Here is a 14,524-nt window from a genome sequence, read left to right as displayed (position 1 = left end):
GATGAAAAATGGAGTCCATGAGAGATGGCCTTCCCGTAATTATGAGCTTTATGGATAACCGGTTTCCAGATAATGGATCCCCTATTTGTACTGATCGCTATTGGTCTATAATCAAGTGACTATGGGGTATATTTATCAAAGAGTGAAGTTAATAGTGAAGTTCCGCCACTAGAGTGATATTCCGCCACTTCCCATTCATTTCTATGGGTTTTTTAAAGGCGTATTTATCAAAGGGTGAAATTTCACTTCCTCCCATTGATAAATACGCCATTCAAAATCCCATAGAAATGAATGGAGAGCTGCGGAATTTCACTCTAGTAGGGGAACTTCACTCTTTGATAAATTTACCCCCATATGTGTTTAAATCAATTAATCATCATCATCATCATCATTTATTTATATAGCGCTGTCAAGATACGCAGTGCTTTAATTAATACATAGTTAACACTCCTCTGCTCTTTACAGAGCCTTACTTATATCTTGTTACAATTTCACATGGTTATATGAGTTATATGAGTTTGCTGCTTCTGTGTTGGAAGCCATCAAATCTATGTAGTAGCTCAGTACAGAATGTAATCATTATAAAAGAAAGTTGCCCTAGACAGGACTCTTATTGATATTTGGAAGAGGCCAGGATTGACTTATATTAATATTTTCCCCATGGTACAACCCCTTCACCATGTCTTTCTTGCTTTTTTCCCTCTATTTTATTGTCATTATACTAGAAACACCAGTTCCACTATTGAGGGGCAAGGGCTGAGATTGAATACAATACAATACTGAGCAGGTTGTAGATTAATTAATTTATTTAAAGGGTCCTTTAGAGCAATAGCATCCCTATAAATGCTGGAAACATTGTTACTCACCACATAAAAATGTATGAAGAAAATAGAAAAATCAAATGGGAAAAAATTACTACATTATTTTTATGTTACCGTTATGGTACCTTTATTTTTAAAATATATGCATCCAGTTCAACATAGTGTGTGGGCTGGTGCCACAGTACATTTTAACAAATGAATTGCAGTGGCTTAGTTATAGAGACATATGTATCACAGGGTGGGCTGCAGGAAAACCTGGTGGGGGTCAGTAGAGATATTTAATTTAGTACCTATTTTTAAAACCAATCAAGACCATAATTTACTTGAGAGACAGCTGCAGTTTAATTTGCCAAATACCAGGCAGGTATCTCATAAAGTATTCGCTTCATTTGATCACACTGATAAACAGCTATATTTCAGCTTTTTCATGGCAAAATCAAAGGCGGTATTGTATTGAAACTTTTTTAATCTTTAGGTATGTACAGGAGACAACTGAGCTTCAAGACAACAGCCCCGAAAAATATATTTTTCAGTTTATCAAAATAACTGAAGACACTAAAACATGTCAAGTGTCATTTAACCGTTTTACTGCTGGATGAGTGATCACACCCCTGTAGCATCTTAATACTGTTCTATAGATCCCTATGCGTAAACTGTACTTGGCAGAGTTAGTCACATATATGTAGTGGATACTGCTTGTGCAGTAAAAAGGAGAATTTGTGGGTTTGACTTCAAGTGAGAAGTGAAAGATAATATATTTAAAACTGGAATAGGAAAATTCATGTGGCACATTAATACTTAGGACAATAGTATGCAGTCTACAATATTAATTTCCAATATTTATTCATGTTTTATTTGCATGCATGAACCTGTGTGCCCAAATGCAACATTATATAGGACTTCTATATATATATATATATATATATATATATATATATATATATATATATATATATATATATATATATATATATATATATATATATATATATATATATATATATATATATATATATATATATATATATATATAAGGAAGTCATTGAGTAATGCTTGCTGCAACAGGTACTAAGCTCAAGCACAGAGAAAGTAGAGGGTTTAGATCCCAGGTGCTTACATAGTAACATATTGTTAGGTTGAAAAAAGACATGCGTCTATCAAGGTCATCCTTTTAAGTTTATATATAACCTGTCTAAACTGCTAGTTGATTCAGAGGAAGGCAAAGCCTCTCCAATTTGCCTCAGAGGGGGAAAAAATTCCTTCCTGACTCCAGGATGGCAATCGGACCAGTCCCTGGATCAACTTGTACTATGAGCTATCTCCCATAACCCTGTATTCCCTCACTTGCTAAAAAGCCATCCAACCCCTTCTTAAAGCTATCTAATGTATCAGCCTGTACAACTGATTCAGGGCGAGAATTCCACATCTTCACAGCTCTCACTATAAAAAACCCCTGCAGAATATTTAGGCGGAACCTCTTTTCTTCTAATCGGAATGGGTGACCTTGTGGCAGCTGGAAAGACCTACTGGTAAATAAAGCATTAGAGACAATATTATATGATCCCCTTATTTATTTATACATAGTTATCATATCATCCCTTAACCACCTCTTCTCCAGCATGAACATTCCCAACTTGGCCAGTCTTTCCTCATAGCTAAGATTTTCCATACCTTTTACCAGCTTAGTTGCCCTTCTCTGCATGTCCCGTTTTGGCACTGGAGACCAAAAGTGTAAGGCATATTCTAGATGGGGCCTTACCAGTGCTCTGTACAGTGGAAGAATGACCCCTTTCTGCCATGAATCTATGCCCCTTTTAACAGCTCAAGACCTTGTTTGCCTTTGCAGTGGCTGACTGGCATTGCTTGCTATAGCCAAGTTTATTATCTACAAGGTCCTTTTCCATTATGGATTTGCCTAGTGCAAATCCATAATGGAAAGTACAACCACCCTCTGTATCTGATCCTGTAGTCAGTTTCCTATCCATGTGCATACGACTTCATTAAGCCCAAAAGACTTTCATTTAGAAAGCAGTCGTTTGTGGGGCACAGTATCAAACGCTTTGGCAAAATCCTGCTCCCCCGCTGTCCAGCATCTTACATAATGTGCTTAACACATGAAATGCACTTAGAAAAGCTGAACTTTTTTCCCTGTAGTCTTAATGCAGAAACACAAGGGCTCATTTGCTAAAGTGCAACTGCAGTTGTCCATAGCTATCAATTAATAATTCATTTTAAAAAAACAAAGATTGATTGGTTGCTAATAACAAGTGCAATAACAAAATTGTAGCTTGGCAGTGCAATCATGTTTTTTGCTGCCAGTGACCCCCATTTGTAAGCTGGCTGAATAAGAAGCAAAAAGGAGTAGACAAATTATTAAAAATATATAAAAATAAAAAAACTGATAGGCCAATCCAAAAGTTTATATACGCAAAGTAAACAAAGTTGCACTTCTCTTTTAAGAATGACACAGAAACACAAAAGATGGCTGATGCTAATCTAGCATTGTTTCTGCACCAAGCGATTGGTAATTCTGAGCATATTTGTAAAATCATTTTATATTGGCAACAATGCCGTATAAAATGTAAATGATCACATCAATTATATATGAGAATTTAGCAGAGAAGAAGTTTGAAATTTAGGACATAATGGATAGGGAAAATGTATGAGTTTTCTATGCAATAAGAAAAGCAAGGGGAGACTGATTGAACCTTAAGGGACTTGCAAATGGGTCATCTGGGTTTGGAATGAGAAAATCAATCAAAAGAAGCATTTAGGTAGGGATTTTGGCAAAAAAAGGGCTATACTTATGTCAGTAAGAAAAAAAGGAGCCGACTGCCACAGGGAAGCTTGCAGGACACTGTTAAAAATATCATTGGTGTCAAGAAGGATAAGAAACGAGAAATGTTCTTTTCAAGAACTTAATTATTATGTGCAGTTTGTGCTGGATGTATACCAGATGAATCCAGCCATAGAAGGTCAGACAGAAAGCTAGAGAGGAATAAATGCATCAAGTAGGAAAACAATTTCATGTAGTTTGGAAGGATAAAAAAGGAAGGCATATTTTTAAAGAGGGTATAATAAATGAATACCTACTGTTGGCTATATGAGGTTATGTATGGAATATATATATATTGTGAGTCACTGGCTGGAAAGTGGTGGAGAGGGTGTACAGTATATTTTTGGAGGTAAATTTTTTTCTCAGGTTTTTTTAAAAGTTATGTTATGTTCCTTTGGTCCTGTAGACCTTGGGCTGGGAAATAGTCTTCTTTCCTAGATCCTCTACAGAGTTTGCAGCTTTGTGTTGTCTCTAAAGCTGGTATGTGTGTATTATCTGCAGGGGAGCGCAGGAAGGAAGCATCTTATTCATTTATGTAAGTGCCAAAGGCAGGTGAAATGAAGCATGTAGTGTTCTACCTGCATTTGGCGCTTACAGGCCCCTGTGTCAGTACAGGCCCATAAGAAAGAGTTGGCTGCGTTCCTTCATTCAGCTAAGCACTTTAAAACAGAATGCAGGTTTATCAGCTTGCATGTATGAGCCCTTAACATGGAGGAATCCCTTCAACCTGAAGTGAGGGGCCACTTGTCTGGTGTCACTTTGCCATTGCTAGTTGGGTATATTTCCACATATGTTGTGTGGAAGTGGTAGAGTTTTTAGTATAGTACTGTTGCTTTTTCAGTCATTTTAAAGGGCTTTGACTATTTTGTGAAATAATGGAAGAATTGATAAAGTAACTTGCACTGGCAATTGCAGAGCACCAGCAATCCAGTGTTGTACAACAGCCGGCCAGCCAACTGCAACAAGACACCAACCTTTTATCAAGGACCAATCAAGGTCCTAATAAGGACCAACATGTTTTACAAAAATGGTGGTTGAATAAATAAATGTTGTTTTTCTTTTTTCTTTGCTAAATAACTGTGCTAGTCCTACTTGCAAATACATATACTTTTTTTTTTGCACCTTTATGCACAACAATTTGTATAGAGTGTGGAAAAAAATATATATGTTTAATTAGCAACATGCAGAGAAATATTGTAATAATGTAGGAAATACAGCAAACAAAAAAAAGAAGTGTGTTTGCAGGTCTGCTTTTTCATTAGTTTGAAAAAAAAAAAAATCCTTATTCAAAATTAGCTAAACGACTTGCATAAAGTGCAGGTATATGAATCATTTTTAGAATGGATAATACAATAACATGACTTTTGGAAACACCAATGTATAATAGAATATACCACTGTCACATAAACCAACAAAATGTCAAAGGCATTAAAATAACATTACATATGTATATTTCTCACAGGGACACATGCCATGAATTGCTGGGCCATGTTCCTTTGCTTGCTGATCCCAAATTTGCCCAGTTTTCACAAGAGATTGGTCTTGCTTCCTTGGGTGCGTCTGATGAAGATGTTCAGAAACTTGCAACTGTAAGTTAGAAATTTTACATTATTTTTCCCAATGGTAAATTAGTCATCAGAAACCCAAGTGCAATTATTTTGTAGAATATGGTTTCATTCCCGTTGATGTTGCCCTCAAAAGTTTCTTGCTGGTAGAGCTGCCACTGAATAGGGACAGGAAGACTTCTGGCAGTAACTCAGGCAAGCTGAGGGTCTCTGCAAAAGGTTCTGGTGCAGACATTGGGTAGACCTGGGGAGAGTAGATTTTAAGCCCTGGTGTTAACTGTTGGAATGATAGTAAAGCTCAATGTTGCTGTTCATACTGGGAATGAATGGAAAAGCATCTTACACAGTTGTGTCACTTCAAAATAACCCTAAAACTAACTCTTACTTTGAGTTCTGCATACATTAACTACAACAGCCATTGCATTTATTGTTGTATAACATATACATGGCACTGTCCCTCATATATAATAATCTGTACAAGAACTACACGAAAGCCAATTCATACTGACAATTTGTAGAAAGAAGTTTTAACATCTTTAGGTGAAAATGTTTCATTTATTAACATAGGTGCTAACATGCTCAAAATGCAACAATAGCAATTTGAGATTTTTACTTGTTTTCGACTGTGAACTGCTTTAGTGCAATTTAGCCCTTTTAGCATTTTTCATTGTGAGCAGGGAAAGTATAATGTGCTCCCTAAAATATCTCACCTGATACAGTTGATTTCATACCTACATATGCATATTTTTTACCTTTTATTAATATATCATGCTGGGAATTTTGTAAACCAAGAAATGTGTGAATGACCAGAACACAAATAAGTATAAAAACAAAGGATTGACCGGTCTGGTAACAACAGTGTCAGTGGAGGAAACATATAAAGGTGTGCACAGATATAAACATTTACAGCAGTGGCATAACTACCAGGGGTTCCCTGTGCCCTTGGGGCCCGCAGGAGCCATAAAAAAGGTAAATTGGTAGTGGGAGGGAATCGGATTTTTGTGCAATGAAGTGCTGTGCACATAGTACGAGTCTGGTACGGGATGGGGGAGGGACGCAGGTGCATATTCTACACCCGGGCCAGATTAGTTACGCCTGATATTTGCCCAAAAAAATGGGGGTTGTTTAAAGTCTGAATGCCAAAAACTCAAAAAAATTTAGGTTTTTTTTTACTATAAAATCCGAATTTTTAGTGGAAAAAAAACCTTGAATTTGTAGAGATTTATTATACCCCGAGGATGGAAAAATTCTGAAAATCCAGCATCTCAGACCTACTGAGGTTGTATATACAGTAAGTCAATGGGAGAGGTTCCTATCCTATTTGGAAATTTCTGTCGTCTACGTTCGAATTAGCCCAAAAATCCAACTTTTCTGGCAAAAATCTGAAAAATTCAGGCCTTTCAGGAAAAAGCACGAAAAATTGTACGATTCGGGTTTTAGCTCAATTTTATCGAGTTTGTCCCTGATCCGATGAAATCATGCTTTTTTAATAATAAATAAGGTCACATCATGGATTCTAGTTTCGTCAGACTTTTTTATTTAACAAAATCAGAAAAATATCGGATTTTGATAAATAACCCCCTTTTGGATGTTGCTTTGCATTTACTAACATCATGGTGTGGGGTTTAACATGGTCCATAAAAAAAGTTATTTGTGGATTTCCACTAGACTGAATTGAAACAGATGAACACTTCCTTATATACACAATAGCATCTGAAAGCACAATACAATGTGATCAAAAGAAACAGGTCAGAATACATTATAAAGATCAATGTAGAAAAAGATGTAATTTCATATCAGGTCCAGGGCATACCACTTTACATATTGATTAGTATTCCCATCGTTTTATGTAAACCAGTAGCCTGCATTTGAAATAACTACTCTTGCATACTGATTCCATTTAGCTAAATAAATGTGCAGAACATGGTCCCTCTGATTCAAGCTTTGCACTGAAACAGACAAACAGAATGCCAGGCAGTTTGTAGAAAAAAGTACAAGTATTCAATATGATATGCTTTGAAATGCGGCATATGGAATTCTGCATTCATAAGCGGTAAAACAAATTAAAAGTTGCTTAAATGTGAAAAACTATCATTTTGCTTGGGGCGGGGTACAAATGTACAAAATTTCAATCTGTATGCTAGGCTAGATGTACTCTTTTGTGAAATACATATTCAGGTAGTAATCTGTTTAATGTTTTCATGTCTATAATAAATGTTTATGCATGAAAGTACAAGTATGCAAAACCTGGGCAATTTCGAGCCAATAATACATTCAGGAGTTAGATAAATGGCTGCTCTTACACTTCAAGGATTTGTGTCAAAAGCCTAGCATTATGTATACCTCTTAAAAGAAAGATATCACCATCTGTTTCCATTAGATTGTGATTGAGTTTTCTGATAATGTTATATATTAGTTTCATTGAGCGTCATTTTTTTTGCCTTTTAGAGAGATTGATTAGCTTGTTTTCTGACCTTCTACTATGAAATAATCAAACAAGGATTTTTATTTCTTCGACGTTGTGCTGGGACTTCAGAGAAAGTGGTTAAAGTAGTATTTTTGCTAGAGGCAGAATGGCTTTTGCTGCAGTGCTAAGTGTTTGAAAGTGATATTGTATGTAAACACTAATATGCCGTAAAATGACTAATAAAAGGGCATACCATAAGTCGGCTATGTAAAGGCATGTTATTTTTGTGTATATCATGGAACAAGGACAGGGAGGGGGCTGACCTGAGAATGACTTACCTTAGTGATTGGTAGAGGCGGCACATATAAACAATGTGGTGCCAATGTTATGTATTTAGGCTCAGTAGTGAATGGGCAGGCAATAATTTGTGGAACATGAAGGATGATTCTGAAAGTTTAATTTATAAAGGTTTGGGAAACGATGATGAACTTCAATGCCAGAAAGAAAATTCCTGGGAGGCTTGTCTGAGGACATGCATGACTGAGATAGTCTGAGAGCTAATTTTGTTGACATGAGTGAATAATAAGGGGCAAATTTATTAAGGTTTGAAGTGAAAATTAAAATTTTCAAAAAAATTTTTTTGACCAAATTCAAATTGTGAATTATTCAAACGAAATTTCAAGATTTATTATAATCTGGCCCTTTATGAACTTGAATTTGACTATTCGCCACCTTAAACCTGCTGAATTGCTGTATAAGTCAAGGGGAGACATCCAGGGATCAATTTGGTGATGTTTGCAGCCTTCCTGACAAACAAGTTGTTTTAATTCAATTTGAGTTTTTCTAATTATTTTATTAATAAATTTGGTCGAATTTCAAGTTTATGGGAGTTTTGAAAATTTGACCCTTGATAAATGTGCCTCTATGTGTCAAATGCTTGTAATGTTAGCTGCCATAGGTTAAGTGCTAGGAAACGATTCTAAACCTAGTTCAAGTGTAGAAATATTACTCTCTGCTAAATTTACAGTATAATCTGACAGCATATTGAGATGGAGCATACATTTTCAGTTCCGTCACATACTATCATACCCTTTCTTATTGAACTGAATAATGTGTCGTGTGTACTTCAACTATATAAGACTCTGTTCTATCTGCACAATGACATATCAATGTATGAAGCTCTGTATCTTCACAATAGGGTAAATATACCTGTTCAAAGCAAACTAGAATTCAGTCTTCTTTACTAGGAGACTAATCTATGCAATCAGTCATGGGTTGCTTTAGTGCACTAGCAGTTCTAGGCACAGATGATATCGGTGGACTCTGCAACCCCTCAATAAATTAGTGTCAGTATTGCTTTCACCCTAGTAACACATACATATCATGTAATGCTAATTATTGAGTTGTATAATGTTTCCGCAAATAACCTGACTAAATGCAAGATAACAGAAAGATGAATGCAAAATTCGGGCATCCTTTGCTAAATTACATATTTGGTTAATTTTGTTAGTAGTAAGACCTACTGCAGGAATCAGTGTGTTAACAAATATTTGCAGTTCAGTTTTCTTTTTTTCAAGTAACCCATAGTGGCCTTTGTGGTATGCTTAGGACCATTGGCTTGTGATAGGGATCATACCCTTTTCACCTTCAGCTTCTAGGCTGACTGTTTCACATTGGCATCTAGAATTTGCTGATATTTAGAGGAATTTGTGTTTCCTGTGCCAATGGATGCTATACAACACCAAAGCCTAATGGATCCACTGGAGTTGCCATGGTATTATTTTCATCAAACGTTGCTCCTTTTTCTAGATGCTGTTTTCCTTACCTCATACATAGATGTTTGTAATGAGGTAACAGTTAAAGCTTCTTCCTACTGACTCATGTTTGTGTAAGCAACACTTCACCATTGAACAGTGCAACAACAATCCTGTGGCAGCCAAACCTTCCTGCAGGTCCTTCAGTCAGCCATATTAGGCATTGCCTGAATGGCATACAAGCAGTCCTTTCTGAAAGTTTTTTGGTGTTCCAGATGTTGTCTTGACTTCCACAATTCCTCTTAAAGTGGACATGTCACCCACACTGTATAGCTGTATAGTGGAACCTAATTATTTTCTTCAATATCCATATCTGTTATAAAGGTGTTTAAATATCTGAGCTGTCAATCAAATATTATCTGCCCAGCCTTTATGGCTAAGGCATAGAGGTGGGGCAATTACCGTATGTACTCGAGTATAAGCTGACCCGAGTATAAGCCGAGGTACCTAATTTTACCTACGAAAACTTGGAAAACGTATTGACTCGAGTATAAGCCTAGACACAAATACAGCCATGTCTCCCAGCAGCGCACATTCCGCCAAAGCGACCCCCCCCCAGTGATCAACTGGACTTCTTTGCAAAATTGCCAAATGGATTACTGTGTGCATTGTCCCACTGTCCCACTACCATGTGCAGACGGTGCTGTGTGATATTGCCATCACTGTTAATCTTTCGTATAACCAACAGAGGGCGCTGTGTGATATTGCCATCACTGTCAATCCTTCATATAACCAACAGAGGGCGCTGTGTGATATTGCAGTCACTGTTATTCTTTCGTATAACCAACAGAGGGCACTGTGTGATATTGCAGTCACTTTTATTCTTTCGTATAACCAACAGAGGGCGCTGTGTGATATTGCAGTCACTGTTATTCTTTCATATAACCAACAGAGGGCGCACTGTTATTCTTTCATATAACCAACAGAGGGCGCTGTGTGATATTGCAGTCTCTCCCCAAGCGAACTGTTGGTATAGGAATGATTAAAAGTGACTGCAATCTCAGCTAATGCCCACTGACTCGAGTATAAGCCAAGGTAGACTTTTTCAACACATTTTTCGGCTTATACTCCAGTATATACGGTACTCACTTTCCATTTTGCAATTCCTAGATGTCACATTCCCCCTTCCTTCCTCACACTCTATAATTGTATAGGGTACTGTGATTAGAAGTGTTACAAAGAAATAATAAATAATAATGGGGCTCACTATGCTAGCTGTGTATCTGCAGCTGACCTATGCACAACACAAACAGCCTGTATTTAAAGGAAAGTAGTTTGTGATGTAGTTAATGCCTAAAGAGAATTATGGATTTATAAGGGACTGTTTGTACCTTTTTGCAACTTTCCTTTAATGACTATACACATTGGGTTGTTGTGCATCAGGTGCTCTTGCAGTAAAGAAAACATGCTCAGGAGGTGCCACATGGCCACGTGAGCTCTACTTGAGACAAAGAGGAGAGGTCAAACTTAAGCTTTGACAATGCAGAGTAGGTATGTTTTCTTGGGTGGTTTAAACCATGCCGATCCTGCTTAGTGGGTGCCAAAGTGACCTATCACTCTTGAAAGCATTGGATGCTCACCCCAAAGGTGATGTTGAAGGCCCTCTCGTTCGCCAGACTAGTCTCTTATCCATATGTGATATAACTGTTCATTCTCACCTGTGCTCATATAATACCAGCAATGTACACACAGCAGTGTATCAAGTACACAGAAGTTTTGCATGCACACATATTATTCAACACTTGATTTGGCTTCTGTGAACACAGCTTTTTGCACATCCACACAGCCCACAACAAATTGGAGGAACAGCTTTTTGGTTTTTTCCTTTGCTCATGATTGAAATTACTTTCAAACATCAGTTGTTCTTTTCCTTACAACAAACACATTCATTCTTTTTTATGTTTTGAATTTGAATTTCTTCCTTTGAAAATTTCAATTCCATGCTTCTGACAACTAGATAGCTGTCTCTGATGGTTTTGCTGCCTCCCCATCATTTTATAACTACTGTATCACATTTGTACATTTGCCTATTTCTTATTCAGAGCTGCGTTTAAACAAGGATTGCATGTGCATACATCTCACACTATAAAATGGGATTCCTGTACAGAGATTCTTGAGGCTTGAATTGAGTACCTGAGTGCTACAACCAACCATAGAAAAAGACATAAGGGGCATAATATTCAGAGGTCATTACTGCCTTCTTGCAATTGCTTTGAAAATTTATATACTTGGGATGAACTTACACTTAATCTAAATTAAATGCATATTAAGTATGAACGAGAAGAAATAATAAATCTTATCAGAAGTTGCTGATGAATATAGAAAATGTAGCTTTATTAAAACTAAAGCAAAATCATTATCAAGGGCACTCCAATATCTGGCAAGAGACAGTAGGTCGTGTCCTGCCTCTATAAAAGTAATAAAACAGACAGGTGTGAACTTTATGGATTAGGGGCAGATCTGGAGGTGGCATAAATGGATTTGGGGGTTTAATACATTTTTTAAACTTTTAAATTGAGAATTTCTTTTGACACACAACTATTTTTTTTTGACACACAACTATGGGGGCCTTTTTCACTGAGAAACCTGGCAACAATTTTGCTCATCACTAATGAAGACTAAAATAAAAATTATTTAATAACATTGTTCATTAATTAATCGGTTAATTCCTGTTCCCCATGTCCGTTATTTGGTCTGGATAATCAACAGGTGTGATTCATAAAAAGCAGATACATTGTGGACGAAGAACCTCTAAATAGTCTAATTTTCTAATTTAGTTTATGTTTTGTTCTCGGCAAGTGACTATTACATTTTAAAAAGTTGTAAAATTTACCCTAAAACAACATTTATTTATGCAGTATCACCCATCATTTTCATTTCATTTTTCTATTGTGATGCTAGTATCATTTTAATGAAACCATTATTTCCCATATTACTCTTAAACTTTGCTGTAGTTGAAGGATGGTTTCTTGATCATGTTAAATTCATTGTATCATGAACAATGGTCCATTCAACAACAATAAATGTTGCCTAAACATCTACCCTTGGTATCTTAAAATGTTTCTATCATATCTCTCCTCTCTGTTCTCATTGTTACTTTTCATAATTATGTCTTTAGGGGTCTTTTGTAATATCTATGCTCTAGACAACATTGTAAGAAATAAAGGCAATATTCCAAAATTTGTATGTAGAGAGATTAGAATAGTTAGATTTAAAGCTAAAAGTCACAGTTGCGAATACTGTATTACTGTACTGTAAGGAAAGATTGTTTGGGACAAAATATAGTAAAATGTTGGTGGATACTCTGCAGGAATGGTGCAATCAATAAATGTGGCCAAATGATAGTTCACATTTAGCAGAATTGAGATAATTATTTATTTTTTATATTTTTTTTTGGCTTTATTTCCACAAGGTCTATTATTTGAAATATTTTATTTGAATTGAGATAATTAGCATAGGGAAAGTTATAAATATTACCAACTGCTGTTTTCTGCACCATTTTAAATGGGAAACCTGCTGCAGTTTTACTCATATTTGTTTGCAAGCTCAGAGATGGGGAATACTTTTATGCTATCTCAAACCTGGGGAATAATATTATGCCACAAAAAAATCCCAGAGAATCCCAAGCCCAAGAAATACTTGAAAACTTAAGAAAAACATGCCTTTTCATTTGAGTAGCTGATGACATTGAGATGACATTTATTGTAGATAAAGCTAGGGAATGCATTTGGGTTTTTGGGAAGAGTTGTGCTGCTTTTATTTCTCCTTTTGTAACTCTTTAAATGAATCTTTGAAAGAGAAGAACAAAGAAATACAAAATGGGCCTCTACTGGATGTAGAATTGAAATGTTATTGCCCTGTATTAAATGTGGTATGGACTACGTGATGTATGATTGTAATAAAGCACAGAGGGCTATGAGTGGCTCTGTCCGAAATCAAAGTAGGTAAATAAATAGTCCAAAAATTAAATAAATAAAAAATGAATGGGAAATAGTGAAGCTAACGAGATGGATTCTCACTGACAAATTCCAGTCCAAGGGTTGCCAATCAATTTGTTTAGTATATGAAATCCAAGTGATTTGAGGTCCGTTTCCAAGTAAAGTAGTATTGAATGTTATGATAAGTTAAAAAGGCTTTATGACATGCTACGGCCTAACACATTTCGTGCCTGTGTGGGCACTTACTCATAGGCTACTTACACACACCCATTTTGTAAAATATTTTATTTAGTACTGGAATATAAAAAAGACAACATTACTAGTCCCTTTATGAAAATGTAATAATGATTTAATGGTTCCCCACACAATGGAAGGCATTCTTATGGAAACTTACAGCTGAGTGAACATGAAACAAACGGTCACTGACCTTAATCTCGCTAACTGTCGTTAAATCAGAGTTGATGACTTAATTGCCTGATGTATACTTTGTTTATTTCTGAGAAGATCAGGATCTAAGGGCTAGGAATACTGTCATTTTAAAATAGAAAGTCATTTCTAGCTATATGCGAAGCAGTACAGTGTTTACAATACTAATACAATACTAGGTGGGTGTATAGAACATTAGATTTCCTATAAATATGGACAGAAACCAGATAAAAAAGAGACCCGCTCAATAGCTGGATGCCCCCCTGTTGTAATGAAAGGCAAATGTTTGCTAAGGTGCAGTAACTCATAGCAACAAATACAATGCTTGCCTGTATATGGATGAACAGTAAAAGCTACCTGCTAATTGGTTGCTACCGATGTTAGACTTACAGTGTCAGACTGGGCTGGTGGGACACTGGGAAAAAACCCGGTGGACTCTGGCCTTAATGGGCTCTGCTGAACCAGACCTGCTCCCTCTCCCCGCCTGGACCGTCCCCTCTCCCTGATTGAAAATAGGCAGAATGGGAGGACCCTTAAAGTCAGCCCAGGTGGGACCTGGATGTTCCCAGTCCAACTCTATAGATAAACGTTGCGCCTTTTGCTACATACCACAATGTTTGTTTATATAATTGCTTTGTTGATCACTACATCCTTAGGAAAAAGACTGCCAATATTTTTAAGCACACCAAAGTAACTGTCCCCCCTCTGATATTATTT

General features: G+C 36.4%; 1 protein-coding gene across 1 annotated transcript in view; it reads left to right on the top strand.

Moving 5' to 3' along the window:
- Window positions 1-14,524, top strand: part of tph2.S (tryptophan hydroxylase 2 S homeolog) — a 99,105-nt gene that overhangs the window by 29,873 nt on the left and 54,708 nt on the right. Inside the window, exon 8 of the mRNA XM_041588601.1 lies at window positions 5,120-5,246. Coding sequence (XP_041444535.1) covers window positions 5,120-5,246 — 127 coding nt within the window. The remainder of the gene's footprint in view (window positions 1-5,119; window positions 5,247-14,524) is intronic.

Source organism: Xenopus laevis, chromosome 3S, assembly GCF_017654675.1.
Source record: "Xenopus laevis strain J_2021 chromosome 3S, Xenopus_laevis_v10.1, whole genome shotgun sequence".
In the NCBI taxonomy this organism is placed as follows: Eukaryota; Metazoa; Chordata; class Amphibia; order Anura; family Pipidae; genus Xenopus; species Xenopus laevis.
The sequence above is the reverse complement of the archived record's forward strand: the minus strand, read 5'-3'. Positions and strand labels throughout refer to the sequence as shown.